We start from the raw sequence: 21656 nt of genomic DNA, 5'->3' as shown, positions 1-21656 counted from the left end.
TTAAATGGCATGAGCTTTATGAATTTTGAGCCATTGATTATCAATGTGATGATTTTTTTAAATGGATGCATCTCACATTGTAAATATATACTTCTATTAGATTGAAATCCTAAAGGCCAACTCTGCTTCATAAAAAAATTTTTTTTTTTAAATAGCCTAAGAGCAGCTTTAAAAATAAAAACATGTGAGACAACATTTCTTCTTTATTGCTATGCCCCACAGTCTCAGCTACTCCGTAATCCAGAACCAGACCTATTAAAGGTTGAATAATGCTCAGAATCATATAAGTGCAGGGTGCCACCATGGTGCCACCATGGTGCCACACACTTACATACAATGATGCAGAGAATAGCGCCAACCTCATTGCATCAGCAATGCTCTCTGCATAATTGAGAACTGCCCATTACCAGAGAAGAGGAACCAGCGCATCATGTGACCAGCCTGAAGATATATGAAAAAGGTTAAAAAAAAAAAAATAGGACAGGTGGGCAGGAGGTTGCAGTTTGGTTATAACATAGGAAAATGTAAACATTCTCATGATCCGAAAAAAATAAAATAATGGGTGAAGATTATTGAAGCAGTTTTTGGATGATCAATATTGTTGTACTTACATTTAAACCTGACCACAGATATTACTTGTACAATCTAGATTGTGTAGGCTGAAATTCACAGGAATTCACATCAATTTTCTTACATTTGTTATACAATATCTCCGCTTTGTACCATTTGACCTAAACTTAATATATTGTATAAAACTGTAATGTGTGTTTTGTGACAATAAACATTTTGTTGTTCATGACCACCCCAGAAAAAAAAAAATACCCAACCAATTAAAATCGAAAATTAAAACGTTGAATGATGAGAATAGAAAGTTGTGTTGAAAAAAAAAAGTGTGAGCTTTAGATACCTTTAAAAGGCTGTATTCCCCGTAATTTTGTCTTATGCAGCATAGCTACTAATTAGGAGCCTGTTAATTGTTCATTTAGATATAAATATAAAATGTAGGGTTAGCAAAGAAGGATCTGGTTTTAATTAAACATCTGATAATCTGACCATTGACCAATGCTACCCTTTGCATGTGCCTAGCTTGCCTATCTGGCCAGGATACAGTAGTAAGAAAATATTAGACTTATTCAATAATACAAAGAGCAGCAATCCATAGCTAACAGCAAAATTCACCTTCAATGGTCCGAAATTTGACTAGCTGCTATGGATGACTGCACTTTGCTGATCAGTATTGCTATGTGCTTTGATTTACTGAATAAGCCTAGTTTTGAATAACAGGGTTACCCATCCATTCATAGTTCAATACAGTGACCCACCTGTCAGTTAGAGGTGTAATGACCAGCCTGGGCGTATTTCCTAAGTATTCATATGAATACTGGAACTGAGCATCACATATATTGGCAAAGCAGTGCTTCAATTTGTCATCCCAGCGATGCCTCAGCTGAGACAGCCAAGCAAAATCTTGAGCATTGTTCACCTGAGGAAATAAAATTTCACTTATTATCGAATGCCACCACTACAAAAGAACTACAATATCACAATAACATTCTTAAGTGCTCCTAGTAACGGCTTCCCCTGCATTACTTGTACCCTCCTAAAGAGCATGTGCATGTTACATGTGGTAGCAGATGCTGTCATTGAGGGCAGCAGTGCTAAGCAATGCAGTCAAACAGCATCTCTGATGGCAGATGGGCCTGGGCAAACATGGGCTTGTTGTTCGGCAAGCTTGGGTCCTTTCCTCTGACTACAGACAAACCTTTTCCAACTTTGGAACTGCCTCCCTGCTTACATTTTTTTCAAGAGGTTGAATTTTCACATGACCAAAGCCAAACCCACAAAAAAGATTCCTAGTTTCACCCATTCCTATTTGCCTTTTGTGTCCCTTCTACCCCTCCTTGCTCCTCTTATATACCTTGGAAAATGTTTTTATTCTAGAACTTCTATTATAAGATTTAATGGTGCCAAGCTATATGACTTTATTTTTCTTTTCACCATTTGCTACTGCTAAAATGGTAACCTAGAGCCACCATGTTTAAAGTTAACCCTTGTAAGGCTTGTATATTACATTTATTTAAAAAAAATGTAAAATGTATAAAAAAGGAGGGGGTTGAATGTTTTTTTTTCAAAGTGAGCCTACAACATCCCTGTCCCCCTTCGGAAAAATGGCATTTCCCATGGCCATCGTTGTCGTTGTTTGGCAGCTGGAATATGTATGATAAAAGCTAAAGAAATATGCCAGAAAGCCTTTTTAGATTTATTATATTCCTGAATGCTTCCTTTAAAGCCTTGGTTCTCAACTGGTGGGTCGTGACCCAAAACTGGGTTGCGACACTGTTTTCAGTGGGTCGCTGGATGCCTTCCACTTTTCTATGTGAGAGGCTACCTTGCCTAACCCCTATCGGAGCACTGTCAGTTCTCGCTCCAAGCAGTCATTCAAAATATGCTGCCTGACGTCGAGTGTCAGCTTGAGATGGGATGGGATAGGGCTAAGGCAGTGAGAGAGCTCAATCGATACATGTATTGCTTACAGTTTGACCTAATAAAAAAAATAAAATAATTTGGTGTATGAGAATGTCTGAGTGTGTGAGATTGTTTCTGTGTCTGTCAGTGTTTTTGAGGAGCTGTCCACACTAGTGCAGTGCATTACTCGCATAGTACCATTCAATTAATGCACTGTGCACCGCAATCACACTTACCATGCATTCTGGTGCGGGAGGTGTGTTACATTGCCATTCATTTGAATGGTACACCAAACGCACCTCCCACCCACAGTTCATATGACCGTAATGCAGTGTGTTCTATTTGAGTGCGAATTGGGTCGCAACTTAATGACCAAGGACAAATATGGGTCCTGAGGTCACACAGGTTGAGAACCACTGCTTTAAAGTCATATCAAAATGGTTTCCAGATTAACACTATAGAAATGAGTATGTTTTTTAATGTAAATTCCAGAATGTCTAATAGCCCATCCTTCATTTATTTTGTTTAAAACCTGCATTTAACATTTTCAGCAACTAAATAAAAGGTTACAAAATATGTTACCTTATTCAAAATGAGCTTAGAAACCACATCCCTGGCATGCACATCGATGGTGCATATGGTCATGATCTTCTGTCGGTCTCCAGCTGAGAGTTCTCCCAGTAACATGGTAATCAGTGCATTCAACTGGCTAATCTGAAAGACAAGAGCACATATGGACACACTATATACACTAGATTGTAGATATGATTGTAATATCACAACAGAATTGGCCATCATTTTTACAAACAAAAAGTGAAGTGGACAGGGCTGGCACTGTATGATTAGCTATTCCAAGTGAAACTAGCAGTAGTATCATCCAGTATCAACCAGTTACAGTTAAAGAATATATTGGTGCCCAGCCTTTTAATTAGGCAGTGAAAGAGCAGCAGTAGATTGATAGGATCATCTTACTGCGCACTCTGTTGTCTCCTTCTTGCCCCTTGTGAGCTTGTTTGCATGTAGCACACCTGATGGCTCCCTGTGTTGCCTCTTCCTTGCCTACTCTATTCTGAGTGCTAGTCAGATTCACGAACTTACACTATTTTAATTTTTTTTTTAAACATGAAATAATTAAATAATACAGAGCTGCATTATTTTGTGTCTTTGCATTTTTCAGGCTGGATGGGTGTGATCAAATTATAATTTGATCATAAAGCTCACTTCACAGAGTCACTGGGGCTGGTGTCACCTGGTCACCAGTAGCTCATGGTGTCACCCCCCTCAAAAAAATGTTTTTATAATTGTGCTTGATCTCCTGTGTAGCCCGGTTTGTGACCACTGAGACAGGAAGCACTGAGTACAGCACTCCTGTCTCACTGATCACACAGAGCAGATCGGAGAACAGACAATCTCTGGTCTGCTCCCCGCTCTCCATCCTGAATTACTTTGCCGTGCCAATAAAATAGTCCCCTGTCTCCCCAGGCTCTGGGAGTGGAACGGGACCTGGTAGTGCACTGGTGTTCCCCCCTGGCAGGTATCACACGGCTGTGGTCCGCACCCCCTCAGTGACGCCACTGAGATGACTGCATTGTAAAAACCGTACAGAAGAAATGAAATATAAGGCATTAACTCAATAAATCAATACATTTATTTTTTATTATACTGTAGTTAATAAGTTACTTTCAATGAAAATAATACTTTTACATACCCCCTATTTTGCACCATCTACACATTATAATCTGAGCTTGTGTGTGGTCACTAGCTGAGCATGTTGAGTTGAACAGGCCTGAGGGCTTGTTCACACCAAATGCAGACCAGATCTGCATGAGTTTCAGTGCAGTGCAGTGCAGTGCAGTGTGTTTTGCTGCGTTTTTGACGGGTTCTAGGCCTCTTTTATAAAAAACAAATATATATTATTTTTTTTAGCCTAAAATGGGCTTTCAGTGCGTTCCAGTGCGTTTGCATGCGTTTTTGATGCGTTTGCTTGCGTTCCAAAGCAGGAAAAATAGGGCTTGCTGCATTTTTTTCATGCTCTGGAACGGAACGCTGCGTTGTGCACTAGAGCCCAAAATACCATTGGAATACATTGGACGCAGTTTTGATTTTCTGTAACTGCTCTGCTCTGCGCTTGGTGTGAACTAGCGCCGAATCAGGAAAACAGATCAGTTCTTGTGAACTAAAAACATTTTTTTCTGATTGAAAGCAGCAGATTCTCTGCAGCCTCTAATGACATGAAATATACACAATTTTCCTGGTACCAGGAGACCTTGTAACCGTTGCCGAGACGTTTAATAGCACAAGAGAACTCAGTGGAACCTAAGCTTAGAAAATGCTTAGAAATTCGATTTGGTAATCCTGGCATGTGAGCTAGTGGGTTAAATGATGCTGGACATCATTTAACCTGGAAGGCAAACACTGCAAAGTCTGCAGAGGACAGCACTGGAGATTTGGTGGGCATATCAGCCAAAGCTGCTTTTTTTAATTTTACAGAGCTGCTGGGGGAATCCACTTTACGTTCATTGCCCAAACTGGAATTCTGCTTTAAAACAAAGCAACACCAAACAATTTCTTTATTAAAGTAGAACTGAAGCCGAAACTTTATTTCGTTTTGGATAGAGTAAGGAAGGGTTATAAACCCTGTCAGCTTTTTTGCCATCTGCGTACCATTTAGGAGAATTCCCTTCACTTCCTGTGTGAGAGCCACAACCTGAAGTAATTGAAAATCCCTCTAGAAAAAGAGGGAAATCCCTGGTGGTCAGCAGGGTCACCAAAACTAGTGTCCCCATTGAAAGATTTCCCACTTATTCCTGTTCTGATGACAGCCCGAAATTTGGGATTTTCTTTTTCCTTTCACTTTCAATGAAAATGATCACCAGGACAAATAGAGAGGGTGAATCTCCTCAATGGGGACACTGACAGCAATAAAAACCTAACAGATGTTCGAATATTTCTCCACTCTATCCAAAACTAGAAAAAACGTTTTGGCTTCAGTTTCACGTTAAGTTGTGTCTATGCAATGAAACTCTATACATCACATATTTTAGGTTACCCCTCTCTAAACATATCTTAATGTTTCCAGTTTTCTGGATTGTCACCTTTAAAATCACAGCCACAATAGCATAATATCCCATGCTAATGGCATACAAAATACATACCTGCTTTTTGTTGTACTCCTTAAGTGCATTTTCAAAGCCCTCTTCTAGTCTATCAAAAGCAATCCCTACGTCAATGGTCCACCAGATCTGGGAACTAGTCAGGGCCACCTGAGCTGGATAGTCAAATATCCACTGATCTCTGGGTTTCTCCTCATAGGCTGCCACAGCCTCAGTGATATGGTAGCGCACAGTTTCACACATCGTGTCCTCCACATTCTTCAGCCAGTGTTCCACCTGTGGTATCCAAAGACAGGGTTAAAGTGTATTTGTTACATCTGAAGCATGATCACTGTGTGGCAGGGCAGAATACAACAATTAAAGTGAAAGATGGATCACCAGCACTCAGGTATTCGGGATGCAAACATGTTCAAATGTATTAGTGTGACCCAGCATGGGACCCCAAAACGTAGGCTGTATGACCAGCACCTGAATACCTGAGTGCTGGTGAATTATCGTTCAGGCTCTTGTGGATTTAAACAGTGTTGTAGTAATTATGAGCACCCATTTTGATTTTATTGATCACAATGCTGTATGCAGTGCAGGTGTCCCCCACATCACTTTAAGGAATACAATAATGTAAAAAGCATAAGCTCAATCCAAAAACACAAGCAGGGCCTAAGTTACTGTAAAGAGATTTCCTGCTTTTCCAGAGAGATCCAACAAGGTAATATGAACACAACTCACATACCAGGATAAGGACCCTTATTTTTTTTTATTTTTTTAAAGTGACAGTTATTTTCAACTGAGTTTTGTAAGTTTGGAATATTTCAGTCTCATGGCTAAAATAAACCTCCTTGTGCTAAAGTTTTGTGGTTTGGGTCTTTATCTGAAATTATTTTTATTATAGAGGGAGACATTACTAAACCAGCACAGGCTCAAAACTGAACCATTTCTGCATATATTATACACTGTCCTGAAAGTGTATCTAAAGGCAATTTGTTTTGGACAAAGTTAGGAAGGGGTGAGGCGCTTTGCAAAATTTTAATTGCGGTCTGTACCCCTGCTGAGGAGATTCACTTCTCTATTTGCCCTGGTTACCATTGTCACAAAGACAGAAGACAGGGGGGCAAAGCAAAACAAAATTGAACTTTATATAAAAAAAAAATAACCTTGAGAGAGGGTTGTAATCCTTGATTACTCTAGATAACTAAAACCAAGGGGCCTATTCACAAAAGGGTGAAGAGTTTGGAGAAGGCAGGAGAAGTGAACAATCTAGGACAACATAGCTGAACTGGAAAGTGAGATGAATTGGAGAATTTTTCCAAATCAGCTATGTTGTCCTAGATTGTTCACTTCTCCTGACTTCTCCAAACTCTTTACCCTTTTGTGAATAACCCCTTAAGAAAGAAAAGTTTGCCTTTACATGAACTTTAAGGTGGAGCTAGACCCATCAATTCCACTGTCTACCAAAACAGCCAAGCTGGGCATACACATAGATTTCCAAACGACAGTTCATACAAAAGATCTTTCTTTACCACCCGATAATGCCATCAGGCACTTGACAAATGTCAAATGAAATTTCGTTTGATTTAAATGTTTCATTTTGGAATGAATGGAGTTTCCATTCCACATTCACTGTTAAAATGTTGTTTGTTCAAGAAAAAAATTTAATCCTGCTCCTTTTTTCGTCACTAAGGTCCAAATCAATCTTCAATTTGACCCCATCAACTAATAGGAAGTCAAATTAATGTTTTTTTCGTATGAAAGTTCTTTAACAAATCTAAGCAGTGTATGGCCAGATTTTCTTTCAAGGCATGGCCTGGTAATAACTGTCAAGTTTGCCAGTGTTCTTATTTGAGCTCTTAGTTGAACTTTCAACCCTTTTGTCAATGTCTGGTGCCATAGCTGATCACATGTGCAACACCATGACAACTGCAGTCCTTACAGCAGCCAAGATGGCACCTTTCTTGGTTGTAAAAGGATAGGAGGGTGTAGCTCCGCTTTAAAATCTACAGTATGTAAAGCCCACATTTCTATTTTTATTTTATTTTAGATACTTTAGTACTCTACCTAAAAAATAACCTAAATGTTTGGGCTATACATACACTTTAAATAATTAATACTATGGTTTCTTTTTAGAAAAACAGAGCATGGACAAGTTTTAGATATGTTCCCCCTTTTTGGCAAATGGCAAAGAGATTTAATATCACAATGACCTGTCCAGTGCAATGGAAGTTTGTGCTGAATGGGACAAACTCCTTCTCTTTGCTGTACATTCCTGTTGCCTCATACATTCCTGTTGCCTCATTGCTGACCTCACGGAACTGGAGGTCAGCAATATTGTCAAAGAGCTTTGCTAAATGGCGAGTCACCTGAAATAGACAAGAAAATCAAAGAACACAAAACAATCTCTTAGAAAAACAAACAAACAAAAGAGCAAAAGATCTGCTGGTGTAACATGAACAAATATAATATGCTGTGATCTTTTTCCATACACATTGACACTGCTGCATGTTTTTTTTTTTTGCATCATTGAATCTCTTCCTAGGCATGACCACTTTTAATAACACCATGCTGCCATTAACCCTGTGCACACTGCAATATATTGACATGTATCGAGCAAACATTCATGGTCCCAAATACTGAAATATTAATTTAGAAAGTACCAGTGATTCCCTCTTTGGGCACATCCTATACTTCTTAGAAAATATTGTTTACATGTACACGCAGTACTGCTATCAATATGCACAATAAAGGTACACTCCAGTCAAAACAAAGAATTAGGTTTTAAAATCCATATAGGTTGCACAGCCTACCTATTCAGGGCTACATTTTTTTCATTGCTCTAGCCCTCCAATTCACCTCACTCTTTTTTCAGTAATCTGGTGAATAAGGTAATACATTTCTTACTGGTTTGTGATGCATTTCTTATTGGTTTGTGAGGAAAACTTTTTTCAAACACACCTACTGGAGGCTCCTTGCTGCCCCTCCTATCCAGAGAACATGAGGAAACAAATGTCAATACAAAGAGTTTTTACCAGCCGCCAATGTGTATGTATGTGCATGAGGAACCTTTAAATTTTCTTTGTTTTTTAGTTATTTTATTTTTTTGTTTTTAGTTACATTTTACTGACAAGCCCCTATACCGTAGTAATAATAGTTTAATAGGTCCTCTTTATGGAGACATCAGGGAACTGATGTCCATCCTGCACTGAGGTCAAGCAGATCAGGGACAGGGAGTTCCCAATTTGCTGCTCTCCTGGGTACAGCCAGCCAGGATCTGACAGCCACAAACCCGCTGGTGCTCAGAGCAGAGGGAGAGTTGGAGAATGGATGTCTTTCTCAGCTCTCCATCCTGATGAAGTTTCAGTCCCGGGCTCCCAGGAGTGAGTTTGTTTTACCCCTTTGACTGTCAAAACCTGCAGGACATGTCATTGGCAGGCAAAGGGTTAAAGAGCCTCTCTCTTCAAAACTGCTATATCAGTTTTTGGTAAATGATGGCATTAAAATAAACTCCTGGTGCCACCTAGCAGGAAGCCGGAGAGAGAGGTGTGGTGGTTAGACAGCCAACAATAAACACTTGGCAGATGTTCTCATTATTTCCTACTCTATACTATAAAAAAAAATATTAAAATTACCAATAGATTTTTTTCTTAAATATTTTCTGCAGTTTTCTGAGTACTCTCAACATGTTTTTTTCCCCCAGCAGTTTTGAGTACTTTCAATGTGTAGAATGGAAAAAAAAGGCTACAGTTATGCAATTAAATATATGCATGTATAAACTGCTATTAATAGGTTGCCTCGAACCATTAGGTTAGATCTGTGTTGAAAGCTGGTTGAACCTGCTAGAAAATCACGACTTCTATGGGCAGGATCAGGGAAACTAGTAGCAAGATCTTTATACTCGACTTCCCATGTTTAATCATTTGTGGTAGCAGTTACAGATGGTTTCGTTCTTTGTGTTGGATTTTGCTTAGGGAAAACCTCACCTCAATATCACTGTGCAACCAACATGACAAATGTATATGTACTTGGTTCTATTGGATTGAATGCCCAGGAATATGGATCCTTACTAGCTAAATAATCATCAAGGATACTGGTGTGATATAAAGGAATTGCACTCTGCACAGCATGAACTCAGGCCTGTCAAGGCCATCAAACTCCTTTACCCCCCATTCCATGGGGGTTTTCTCCTTTTTTTTGTTCTTAATTCTCCTACCTTCTCCATTTCTACATGAACCCACTATTAAGACCACCAAAAAGACTCCACTTTTACTAAGACCTTCCCTAGTCCCCTTGTAAACTCTTCTTCATCCACAAAAAACCCTGAAAACGGAAATGGAGATACCCTTCTCTCGCACATATTTGAAGATACATAAGCCCAGTTGATAAGTACTGACACAGAAAAGCACAAGCCCTAATTACCTGCGAGTCCTTGTTGATTCTAGTACTGTCTTACAATTGTAACATCTTGTATCATTTCAATGTTTCCACATAAATATTTATACTGTATACATTATATATTAATCTTTAAAATGACAGATTTGGCAGAATGTACAGTGGAATGATCTCAAGCTCACAGCCTAAAAATATTACAAGTGAAATCCCGTCCACTCTCGCTTCCTGCGGTTTTAACCTTGATCTCTGAACAGCTGGAGAACAGATATTTCTCAAAGCAACAAATTCTCTCTAGATGGATGGCCATTGTCTGTTTATGAGCAGCACAGTGTAAATCTTCTGCATAATTATCGCACTGAAACGATGAAGAATAAATGGGTCTTTAGCTGTCACACAAGTTGGCGGATAATCGCTGGGAGGGAGGATATCAGAGTGACAGTAAAAAAAAAAAATCAGGGAAGCACATTACCATCGTCAACATTGAGGTCACTGACATGATGAAAAACAACACTGCTCGTTTAGCACTACATAATGCTAGTTCAGGCATGACCCATCCACATTCGACATATTTAGTTTCCTGTCATTCCTGCTCTGCTTATGCTGCTCAGGGATAGAGGTGGGTTACGCTGAACTATTATTGTAGCATATGTTCCTCAGGGAGAGAGGTGCATTATACTGAACCACTATTACTGTAGCATATGCTGCTCAGGGATAGAGATGGGTTACTCTGAATTACTATTATTGTACAGAAAGATGGCTGTCATAAATCCATAACTGAACAATAAAAATAAATAAATAAAACTTTATTTAAAATCTGTTGTAACAGGAAAAGGCATAGAGAAACGTGTCCTGAAAATGCTAGTCCTGTTATGCTCACCACCGACTTCAATAGTTTGACTCATTTACCAGCGTAAGGGAGATAAAGGGCTGATTTGTTAGCAGGGCAAAGACATACCCCTCAAGTATCCCAATTTCAGCCGGGCTGTCCCAGGAATTGAACCAAATCCCAGGGTCCAGTGGTCCATTCCCCATGTCGAGGAGAGTGGGGAAATGCTATTACCACTTCCTCATCATTGGAATAATGTGCTAACGAAAATGGGGGCTGATCTTTTTCCGAACACTTACCACTGAAGCTGGGGCATTTTTGCCTCCCATTTACCACTGACACCGGGCAATTTTTCGCTCCATTAACATTGGGGAATGTTTTCCTCCCACTGACCAATGGCACCAGGCAATTTTTCTCCCACTGACCTAAGACATCGGGCATAGTTTATGACACTGATCAATAAGGCTGGGAATTTGTTTTCACCCACTGACCACCAGCAGGGCTTTTCTTTCTCCCAGACTGGAAACCAATGCCGGAGCATTTTTTTTCTTACACTGACCAGTAATGAAAGTGGAACCATGTTACATAATCTTAGCCACTGCATGGTATGTTACAACATAAGGGAAGTGGGCAGTAAATAGACAAAGTGGGTGTTATATAGATGTTGGAAGGGATATAAATGTGGGGCACAGGGTAAAAGAATAGCAATGGTATCTCATATGGTTACGAGAGGAGAAAAAAGTGGCTGTGAGAGAGGAGTGGGAATAGATGTGGCTGTAGAGAGATATGTGGAGAAATGTGGCACTGGACGGGACGCGGACCATCACGTCCCATGTTACTAAGAGCTGGGCAGGGAGATGTGTATGGCCTTTACACATCTCCCTGCCCGGCTCTTAGCAACCTGGGATTCTCTGGTCGGAAAGGGGGCGGCAGGCTCACTGCAAACATTGTGCAGCAGAGTGGCCATGTGACTGTGTCCGCTATCCCACCACCTAATACAGAGAGATAGCCTCAGGGCTGCCTCATTATAGGAAGAGCCCTGCTGGTAATATCCGGCAGTCCTCCAATACGAACAGCTTGACAGCCAAAGCACAGACAGAAGTCAGTGCCTTGCATTTATCAAGGTAGATGTGTCATATGCATGTTTAATGCTCATTGAGTAATTTTAAGGTGAACTTCCATTTATCTCAAACTGCAAATATACAACCATGAAGCTGTAGGCACATTTACAAAATCAGGAAAACAACAGCTATTTTTCAGAAGAAATTCCAGGTAAAATGTACATTCAATAAACATTTCAAAATTTCCCCTTTACCGCACAGTATCTTCGCGTAAGTCTTCGCGTTTTGACTTCAGTTCCCCTTTAAATAGAAACAGTAGGGCAGGGCTCAAAATTTCCACTCGCCTGCTCGCATTTGGCGAGTGGAAATGCAGTGCAGGCGAGTGGAAATTCCTGTTAGGCTTGTGGTCGCAGATCGCGTACCTGACTCGTGGGAGCAGCTGCTCCTGCTGGTCTGTCTCCCTCCCTTTCGGCCGGAGCTCTTCACTGAGCGCCATTATGTGTGGGGGGCAGGGAACAGGGGGGGTGTATTATTTTATATGTGGGGGCAGGGAGCTTTATGGTAATATTGTTAAAGTTGTTAATATTTATTTGTGTAATTTTATTCTGCATAAAACATGTAACAGTCTCATTGATAAGATTATTTAAGAGGGTGTGTTTTGGGGCGCAGGTAAGGCCGCGGGAGGGTAGGGGTTAGGTGGGCAACTGGTGGCGAGTAACTCATAAGGCCTAGCTAGTAGCTCAGGACTTGACATTTTGACCCCTGCAGTAGGGCACATTTAAACTTGTTTGGAGCATGGCAGTGTCAAGTTGCAAGAACTGTACCTGCTTAGGCTGAGTTCCCTTAGACAAGATGTCCAGTAAGTCTGCAGAAGACACAAAGTAGAAGCGGGGAAAAGCCAGGCGCTTTGTTTCCAAATACTGAGAAAGAGCTTTTTCACATAGAGAGAGCCTAAATGACAATGAGACATCACAGAATAAAACATCAACAAATAATAAAACACATTACACAAACTGAGCAGGGAATTATATGTACACACACACACACACACACACACACACAATACATGGAATACATATTCTAAACAAATAATTATCTTTGGCAAGAAATCTGAATACATTAACAGAAAGATATGTTTCAGGTAATTATAGATTATAGAAAATGAAAAATACATTGAAAGCCAATATATACCATATGTAGAATATATTATAGAAAAGGGAAAATACATTGAATATATACATATGTGTAAGTACATGAGCAATACTAGTTATAAGTTCTGTTACCTAAAAGGACTCACACAGAGTAAAGTTCGGCCAACAATTTTCCAAGATGTCTCTTCTACAAAAGTCTATCTAATGAGTGAATTTTGTCAAGGGGATAGGGCCACCCACCAATGGAATTTTGATTGTTTCCTGCTGAATCAGCGAAAATTCGGTCTGTGTGTACCAAGCTTTAGTCTGTGTGAAGGAAAGGGTACCTGCAGGAGCTGCTGTGTCAACCAATCACATGCTTGCTTTCCTTTGCATACGTCTACCAAAATATTGCAATGTCTGGAGCCGAAGCTAGCCGAAGGATCGGCCGAAGCTACGGCCAGATCCTTCGGCAGCTTTGGGAATAGACCCCTAAATGTTATGCACAACACCTCAAGAGTGCATACATTTTCACTAGGAAAGTTTGCTCTCTGGTTACTGGACCTCTTCATTTACTAACGTATGGAACTTTCTTGATATGTCTATTTGTTTAGAATAATATTTAAACTCCATATATAACCCTGCAGATCCTAGGTTTCCCTGCATGCTTTCTAGAAGGAAATCCTAATTAGTCTTAATAAAAATTTAGCAATTTCTACAATCTAGAAAGATTCAGCCACACATGAAGTCCCAGACCATTAGTATAGAAGAGCCAGGATGGTTGATCTTTGGGCCAATGTGAGTTCCTGTGGACAGCCTCACTAATTCACATTCTAATAGAGCAACAGATTTCACTACTGCACTAAGTGCAGGTTTAAGATTAGAGAAGGAAAATATAAAATTTAAAACCCGTCAGTTTATTTTTTGTTGCTGGTGTCCAATTGGGATTTTTCCTTCAAATCTTGTCCCACAGATGCAGCAGGAAGACATTTTTACTTAAGCAAAGAAAATGTCCCTCTTGGACAATTTTCGCAGGAACAGGTGTTCCCTTTGGATAATTTCCCCTCACCTATGTAATAAAAAGCGGCTTTTATCCTTCACTACGCCATCCCAAAAAATAAAAATGGCTTTACATACATTCTACCATTTCTTATCCTTAGTCCTAATAGCTCCTGTGAACCAACAGTGATGACATTCATATACATTAGTATTCCATTCATATTAGTAGAGGTTGGTTTCAAATACAGTGATGTGTTATGTAAACCAAAGCCAGTATTTATTCTCAGTCTGGTGCTGCCCACCATAAATCCACTGGAGATCCTACATTTTTGAAGTCTGTATCTCTATATATTTTCTATACATTATTCCTTGCTCTATTACTTTTATAAATACCAGTATGCTTTTAAAGCATTGTCTTAATGAATAAAAATAAATGTACCTCTGTTGGAGCTCATCTAGTTTTATATAGAGCCTGGGCCTGTTTGTTGCGTCCAAAACAGTTCTTATTTTCTCAGTTTCTAACATTAATTCCTGCGTGGAAAAAAAAAAAAGAAAAAAAGAAGAAGGGATATCACTTTCACAGTCATTTACTAATATTCAATTTTCTCTGTACACAAAGGGAATAATAACAAATAAAGGGAAAGTGATTCTGCGTTTTGCATTTATATTAACATTACTTTATGTTTACAGTACAACAGTGAGATACATTTTGCTGTAGGCAATGTAGCTGCTGAGCCGCTGATGACAGCTATTAATTTAAAGGGGACAGTCTGCTGAACAGTTCTACTATAAGCTGATGGTCGCTAAAGCGACCATCAGCTTATAGTAGAACTGTAAATGCCAGGTCCGTACGACGTACTGAGCTGGCCAGCTGGAAGCACTTTTGTAGCTCCGTACGACGTACGTCCTTGGCAGCGAAAGGGTTAAAGGGAAAATATTTTATTATAGCAACCTGTACTAAAAGCTTCCACTGAAAAGTGGCATCCGTTGTGTGTCACCACAGTTCCCAAAAACCCAAACGTCAACCAACAACCACACAAGATCAGTCTATTTGCGGATGATATTCTACTACTCCTTTCCAATCCAGAAACTTCCCTGGCTGCGGTATCCACAGTATTAGAATCCTTTAGCGCAGTGTCGTATTACAAAACCAATAACTCGTAATCTCAAATCCTAGACCTAGGTCTCCCGACTGCCAGTAGGATGATTTTACAGTCTCAATTCCCATATCAGTGGAACCCCACAGGCCTCCCACATCTGGGCACTACGCTTACACACTCTATCTCCATGATATTTGGCCACAATTATATACCCTTCCTAACCCACCCGCAAACCCTATTGAACAACCTCCACAGAGACACCTTATCGTGGTCAGTGAGATTAGCCACTTTTAAAATGATTGCGCTTCCTCAACTCCTCTATCTCTATAGAACTTTGCCGATCCCCATTCCAAACAGCTACTTTAAGTCCCTGCAAAGTATTATTAGTAAATTTGTTTGGCAAGGGAAAAAACCAAGATGCTCCTTATCAATTCTGCGGAAACACAGACTAGTAGGAGGGATGGGGTATCCAGACTTGAAAGACTATTATTTAGCCACGCTGTTAGACCAACTTAAAGCATGGTTAAGCCCACAATACTCTAAACCTTGGTGCGAGGTAGAAGCCTCATTTCTACCTCGAGGTGCTACCTCCATTTACCTACTATGCAACCTTATACCGACGACTACATTGGACCGAATGTCGCCCATGACTAAAGCAACCTTGGGTGGCGTGGCGCCTTCTTCGCACCAAATCAGAACATGATGAAACGTTTCGTAGGGTCACCATTCCTATAGAGGCCCTAGAAATATTAATCCCAGAAACGAGACTAAGAACATGGGCTCAAAAAGGTATTACTTCCCTTCATGATTTATATACAGGTCCTAAGCTGAAAACTTTTCCTTCACTTCAAACGGAATTTCACTTGCCAGTTGGAGATGCATACTTATGTTGCCAAATTTCACATTCTCTCTGTAATTTCACTTTTGAATTAATGTGAAATCCCTATTTCCGCATGGAATTACTTTTTCACACGGCAATCTGGCCCCAAGGGCATATCCCTATTTTATAACATGCTCCATAATAAATTGAGATTCACTAAATTTCGGTCTCTCCAGCAGTGGGAAGACGAATTTACAACTACCTTTTCACTGCAGCAATGGATGAGTGCTTTTGCCTCTACTCATAAGGCGACCAAATGTGTCGACCTTTGGGCGCTTGCCCATAAAATCACCCTTCACTGGTATTTCACCCCAGCAAAACTGAATAGAATATACCCCACTTCTACACCGACGTGTTGGAGGAATTGCGGTCAAATAGGTAACCTATACCATATACTTTGGAAGTGTAAAAGCCTTACGAGCTTCTGGAAACATGTATTCAGCAGAATTTCATTGGTAACGGGTATTTTGACACCTCCAGACCCTGCATTAGGCCTATTGTCGGTGGGAATAGACAACTTCCCCCCTTCCTATAGAGCTCTCATCTCCCACATATTACTAGCAGCCAGATTGACCGTCACTGGAAAAGCATAAATTCTCCTAATATTTCAGAAACGATATCCATTATTAACCTGCATTACACCTATGAGAAATGTATGTCATTCAGAGATGCTTCTCATGTAAAGTTTTGCAATACATGGAAATACTGGCACAACTGAATTGATAAACTATCGTATCACTAATTAATGTATATTAATCTGATAGGCAATACCCCCCATCGGTGGTATACTAATGTCCTTGCTTATGGCTCTCTCTCTCCTACCTTCCTACTCTTTTCCCCTTCCCTGTTACTCTCTACCCCTTCCCCATTACCTAACCTCCCTCCTCTTACTCTCTTTGGGTACAATGTATGTATGTGATATGAACATACTGTATTATGTAAGCGTTTTATTATTCTGCATTGACTGTGCATTATTGTACACTCGTTCAGGGTTTTATTTTTCATTTTATGTGAACCCATCTGAACTTTGTAAAACCCAATAAAAATCTATTGAAAAAAAACAAACGTCTATGGAAGGATGGGCATGTCCCCTCCCAAAGGAACCAATTAAGTTTCTCCTTTACACTTCATGGAATTACTTTTGTATTTCATATTTCCTTCAAGTTTATATACAGTTTTAGCCATTTCCTTTACTCAAATATATATCTATATACACAATTTCAGGCATTTCCATAACTGCATCACAGAATTAATGTCTGTTTCCGATTACCTTAAAGTCTGCATCCACTCCATCAAACCGCTTCGCATCATCTGGTAACTGGTTTCTAATGTCCTCAGAGCCAATAAATATGCTTTCTAGATGAGACCAAGTCCGCTGAACTTCCATCCAAATGTAAATGACGGAATCAGCCAGGTTCAGCCTTTTCTGCCAGCTTGACACTTGTTCAATAAAATATTCAACGTATTTGCTTTGCATAATGGCCTGTAACTGAACCTAAAGCAGAATGCAGAACACATGATGAACAACAGATACAATACCTAAGCGTTTATATGTCTCAGATCTTACTCTTAAGACCGCAAACAACTCTGATCTTCATGTATGAAAGCAGAGAATGATCTGGATGTTCATAGCAAAGCACACTTGACTTACACTCATAAATAATTTATCAGACAACACTTTATGCATGTTTGAGCTGGAGACTGTTGTAAAATGTTGTGTGAGAAATAGTCAGACGGCTTTACTAAAGAAAAGATAGCTGCCATAAAAAAAAAGCTAAGAAATATTTCTAAAATGATTTGTAAATATGCTGGATGAATAGGAACACACAACAAAAGGGTGGAAACACACTTTAAGAGCACAGTGGCGTAGTGCTTCTGCCTTGCAGCACTGGGGGGTCCCTGGTTCGAATACCGGCCAGGTCACTATCTGCAAGGAGTTTGCATGTTCTCCCTGTGCTTGCGTGGGTTTCCTCTGTGTTCTCCGGTTTTCTCCCACACTTCAAAGACATGCTGGTAGGTTAATTGGCTCCTGTCTAAGTTGGCCCTGTATGTATGTGAGATTTAGATTGTAAGCTCCTTGAGGGTAGTGATTGATGTGAATGTGCACTGTGTAAAGTGCTGCGTAAATTGTCAGCGCTATAGAAATACCTGTAATAAATAAAAATTAAATAAATAATGAGGGTAAGAGCCCTACAGCTGGTGACATCAAAAACAGGAATAGCAGCTTCCATACACATGTCTCCATAGGTGACTTTGAACATACGAAATCCTATGTGAAGCTGCATACATGGTTCCCAAATACATCAAATGTCTTTAATGATACATACAGGGCCGGATTTCCCACAAGGCCCACCGAGGCCCGGCCTCGGGGCGGCAGGGATTCCTATGGCCCGACGTGAACTTCCAGGCGCCAGGTGGGTAGTTGTTTTCTACATTTAGCCCTGCTTTTGGGAAAGCAGTAGAGCAGGGAAGCCGCTCATTCGTTTACAGATGATCTTGGCGATGTCGCAGAGACCACTTGTATGCAGCCTGCTCATCCGTCCTCCCCTAAGGCCAACCGTGTGAACACTGAGACGGGAGAGCTGCACCCACAGCCTTCCCATCTCATCTGTCACAGGAGTTCCAGCACAGTGCTGTGCTAGAACTCCTGTATTGGAAGTGACAGGCTCAATAAAGAGAACCTAAAGAGAAGTTTGTTAACTTTATTGCTATCACACGGGAGCTAAGTGAAAAAAATGAAAATTACATTTAAATAAAAATAAAAACATTGATTAAAAAGCATTATAAAATAGATAAAAATTAAAAAAGTTAAAAATATTAAAAGAATTAAAATTAAATTAAAAAAAGTGATTAAAAAAGTAAAATATAAGATTAAAAAAATTATAAAAAATAAAGTAAAAAATAGTAAACAAAAAAATGTATTAAAAAAAAGTAAAAGATAAAAGGTAAATAAAAATGTTAAAAAATTAAAATTTAATAAAAATGTAAAAAATAAAAACAGTGGTAAAAAGTAAAAAAAAATAAAAATAATACACAACTGTATCCAAAAGAATCCCAGATATTTAATGATAAATGTTCTCAAAACACTACTGTCCTGCTAATCAGGAAGAAGAGTTAGTACTATAAGTAGGAAATTATGTATAAAAAGGAATATATCCATCTAACAACAGAAGACATTGGGGCTGACCTGGTTGCTATCCAAAGTCTCAAAGAGCTGCTCATCTGTTTTTATGAGCGGTGTTCCTGTTCGATAGTGCTGCTCATAACAGAACTCCAGGTTGGTCCAGGTCTGACTTATCTCTGTAAGTATCTAAGAAAACAAAAATGTTATTAAGTTACTCAAGTGAACTTATCACAAAAAGATGTCAGTCTCTCTCCTATGTTAGCGTTATGGAGTAAAGTCTGGTATACACGTTGATCGTGGAATCCCCTGCGGTTTATACTGTCAGAATATAATAGAGACAGCAGGGGTTTCCTTGATCAACGCTCGTAAGCGTTGATGGAGGAATCTGTTCTATTTTTCATTCAGCCCACAGATTGAACAAAAAAATAGAACTTGGATATATAGAATCATTTAAATAACAAGAATCCAATATTGCTGAACTCTTCTTACCATATGGTTTGATATTTCACACCTGGCTAGGGAAGAAAATAACAAAGTCACACTCTGCATATCATCTACTGTCTCCTGCATTATAGGTTACCCGTAGCTCTAAACCACCGGTAGGCAACCTCAGCCCTCCAGTTGTTGTGGAACTACAAGTCACATGAGGCATTGCAAGACCGACAGCCACAGGCATGACTCCCAGAGCAGAAGCATGATGGGATTTGATGTTTCACCACAACTGGAGTGCTAAGCTTGGCTACCCCTGATTTAAACTATACTCCTCCCAATATCATCATCTGACATATTATGCACATTTGACACCGTGGTAAGCTGTTTGGCATGAAGCAGGTCACAAGGCTCCCTCTTTTGGTTTCACTTTGGCAAGACTGGGGAAGGGGGCAGAAAATATGGAATCTGTGGCTCTAAGTCAGAAGTGACCAGAAATTGGTGGATAGCTACATGTTTCTAAGCTAGAATGTAGCTGAACCTTTTTATCCTAGTAAGCGAATGAACATTTTAAATAAAAATATGGTACATGGGAAAGAACACCCAGCACATCTCCCCAGTTCCCTTCCAGAACACCCTGGGAGCCCCTTTGGGTCACTCTAATTTGCAAATATTCTTCTCCTAGGAAGACAATACTTGGCCTTGCCCCTTTTTATGCCTCATGATTTATCCATCAATGTGATTGGTGACCTCAATAACCAATTGTGAGGTGTGGGAAGAGCTGGGGTTGAGTGTTTGATGTGCAGGCACTGCTGGGTACATCAAATACAATTCTATTAGCACTTTACACAGGAAAATACAGGTACACTTTTCTTTTTTTTACTGTGCTGTAAAAAGCAGGTACACTTGTGTTAAAGGAATATGAAGCTTTCAAAAGGCATTTGGTGCAAATTAAAAGAGTAGTATGTCATATACAGTGTATTCAGGGGAGGATTTCCCACAAGAGGCAACCAAGGCCTGGCCTTGGGGCAGAAGGGAGTAGAGGGGCAGCAGGGGTGTGGAATTCCTATCTCCCGATGCCCGGGACATGCGGTTCCGGGTGCTGGGTCGGTAGTTGTTTTCTACATTTAGCCCCGCTTTGGGCAAGCAGAGCTAAATGTACAGGGGGAAGCCGCCACTTGTTTTGTACAAGTGATCTCAGAGTGATCTCAGTGATGTCGGCGAGATCATTTGTATGCAGCCTGCAGGTCTGCGAATCTCGCCCTGAGCGTATTTACAACAGAGCTATTATGACAGATGGCAAAACACACACAAACCTGATACATAATAAGTGCTCAAATACTCAGGCCCCAATGTTTGTCAATATGACGGCAATGTCAAGCTTCCTTTCACAGCATAGCAGAGACCAATGTGAAGAGTTCAGTGTTTTCAGTAAAGCGTTGATTTTTTTTTCAATGCTCAATTCAATAACAAAGTAATAGTATGTGTTATTTGTTGTAAAATATTTTTGACCATTAGATATCATTGCATGTAACAGCCAATCTCTAGGCCAGTATTCTGGTTTAAACTCCCATCTCATCTCACGAGCAAGGGAGCAAGGTTAAGCAAGAGTACATAAACACAGCAGACCCCACTCTGGATGCAATGGGGCAAAGGGAGTTAAGACTCACCTTCTCAGTACCCATTTCTTTCACAGCTTTGTCCACTATATTCCGGACCTCATCCTCCACCTTATGTAGTTGTAGTGCAAGTAGATCTGACAGAGTGGTTTCTTCAGTCATTGTAAATTGTACCTACCAGGAGAAATGTGAAATCATCACTTGCAAAGGCTTTAGATTTGCGTGATTATGGGCATACAGGCAAAAGCAGTCTAATGAAAACCATGGGAAGATATAAAACACCATTTAATTCAGATTACTATTCATTACAATGATTTTTAATATTTTAACCCACAAATTAGCACAGGCACCTGAAACATTATTCGAAAACATCCTATAATCCCTTGCACACCAGACTGGCAGAGGGAGGGTTCGCAATTTGAACCAATCAGAACTCTATTTCCTTGTATTGTACTGGCAGATTAGCCTTGTGACTTCCCATAAGGAAAAAAAAAATTAAAAATTAAAACAATTATATATATATATATAT

General features: G+C 39.9%; 1 protein-coding gene across 1 annotated transcript in view; it reads right to left on the bottom strand.

The window, feature by feature from the left end:
• The window catches only part of DNAH11 (dynein axonemal heavy chain 11), a 216756-nt gene that overhangs the window by 131961 nt on the left and 63139 nt on the right, over nt 1–21656 (bottom strand). The window contains exons 24-32 of the mRNA XM_018576316.1: nt 21179–21301; nt 19143–19265; nt 17226–17450; nt 14415–14506; nt 12671–12797; nt 7778–7933; nt 5622–5855; nt 3049–3180; nt 1323–1483 (exon numbers count right to left, since the gene is read on the bottom strand). Coding sequence (XP_018431818.1) covers nt 1323–1483; nt 3049–3180; nt 5622–5855; nt 7778–7933; nt 12671–12797; nt 14415–14506; nt 17226–17450; nt 19143–19265; nt 21179–21301 — 1373 coding nt within the window. The remainder of the gene's footprint in view (nt 1–1322; nt 1484–3048; nt 3181–5621; nt 5856–7777; nt 7934–12670; nt 12798–14414; nt 14507–17225; nt 17451–19142; nt 19266–21178; nt 21302–21656) is intronic.

Source organism: Nanorana parkeri, unplaced genomic scaffold (genome assembly GCF_000935625.1).
Source record: "Nanorana parkeri isolate BGI_ZX_2015 unplaced genomic scaffold, ASM93562v1 scaffold64, whole genome shotgun sequence".
Taxonomy (NCBI): Eukaryota; Metazoa; Chordata; class Amphibia; order Anura; family Dicroglossidae; genus Nanorana; species Nanorana parkeri.
This window is presented reverse-complemented; position numbering and strand designations above follow the sequence as displayed.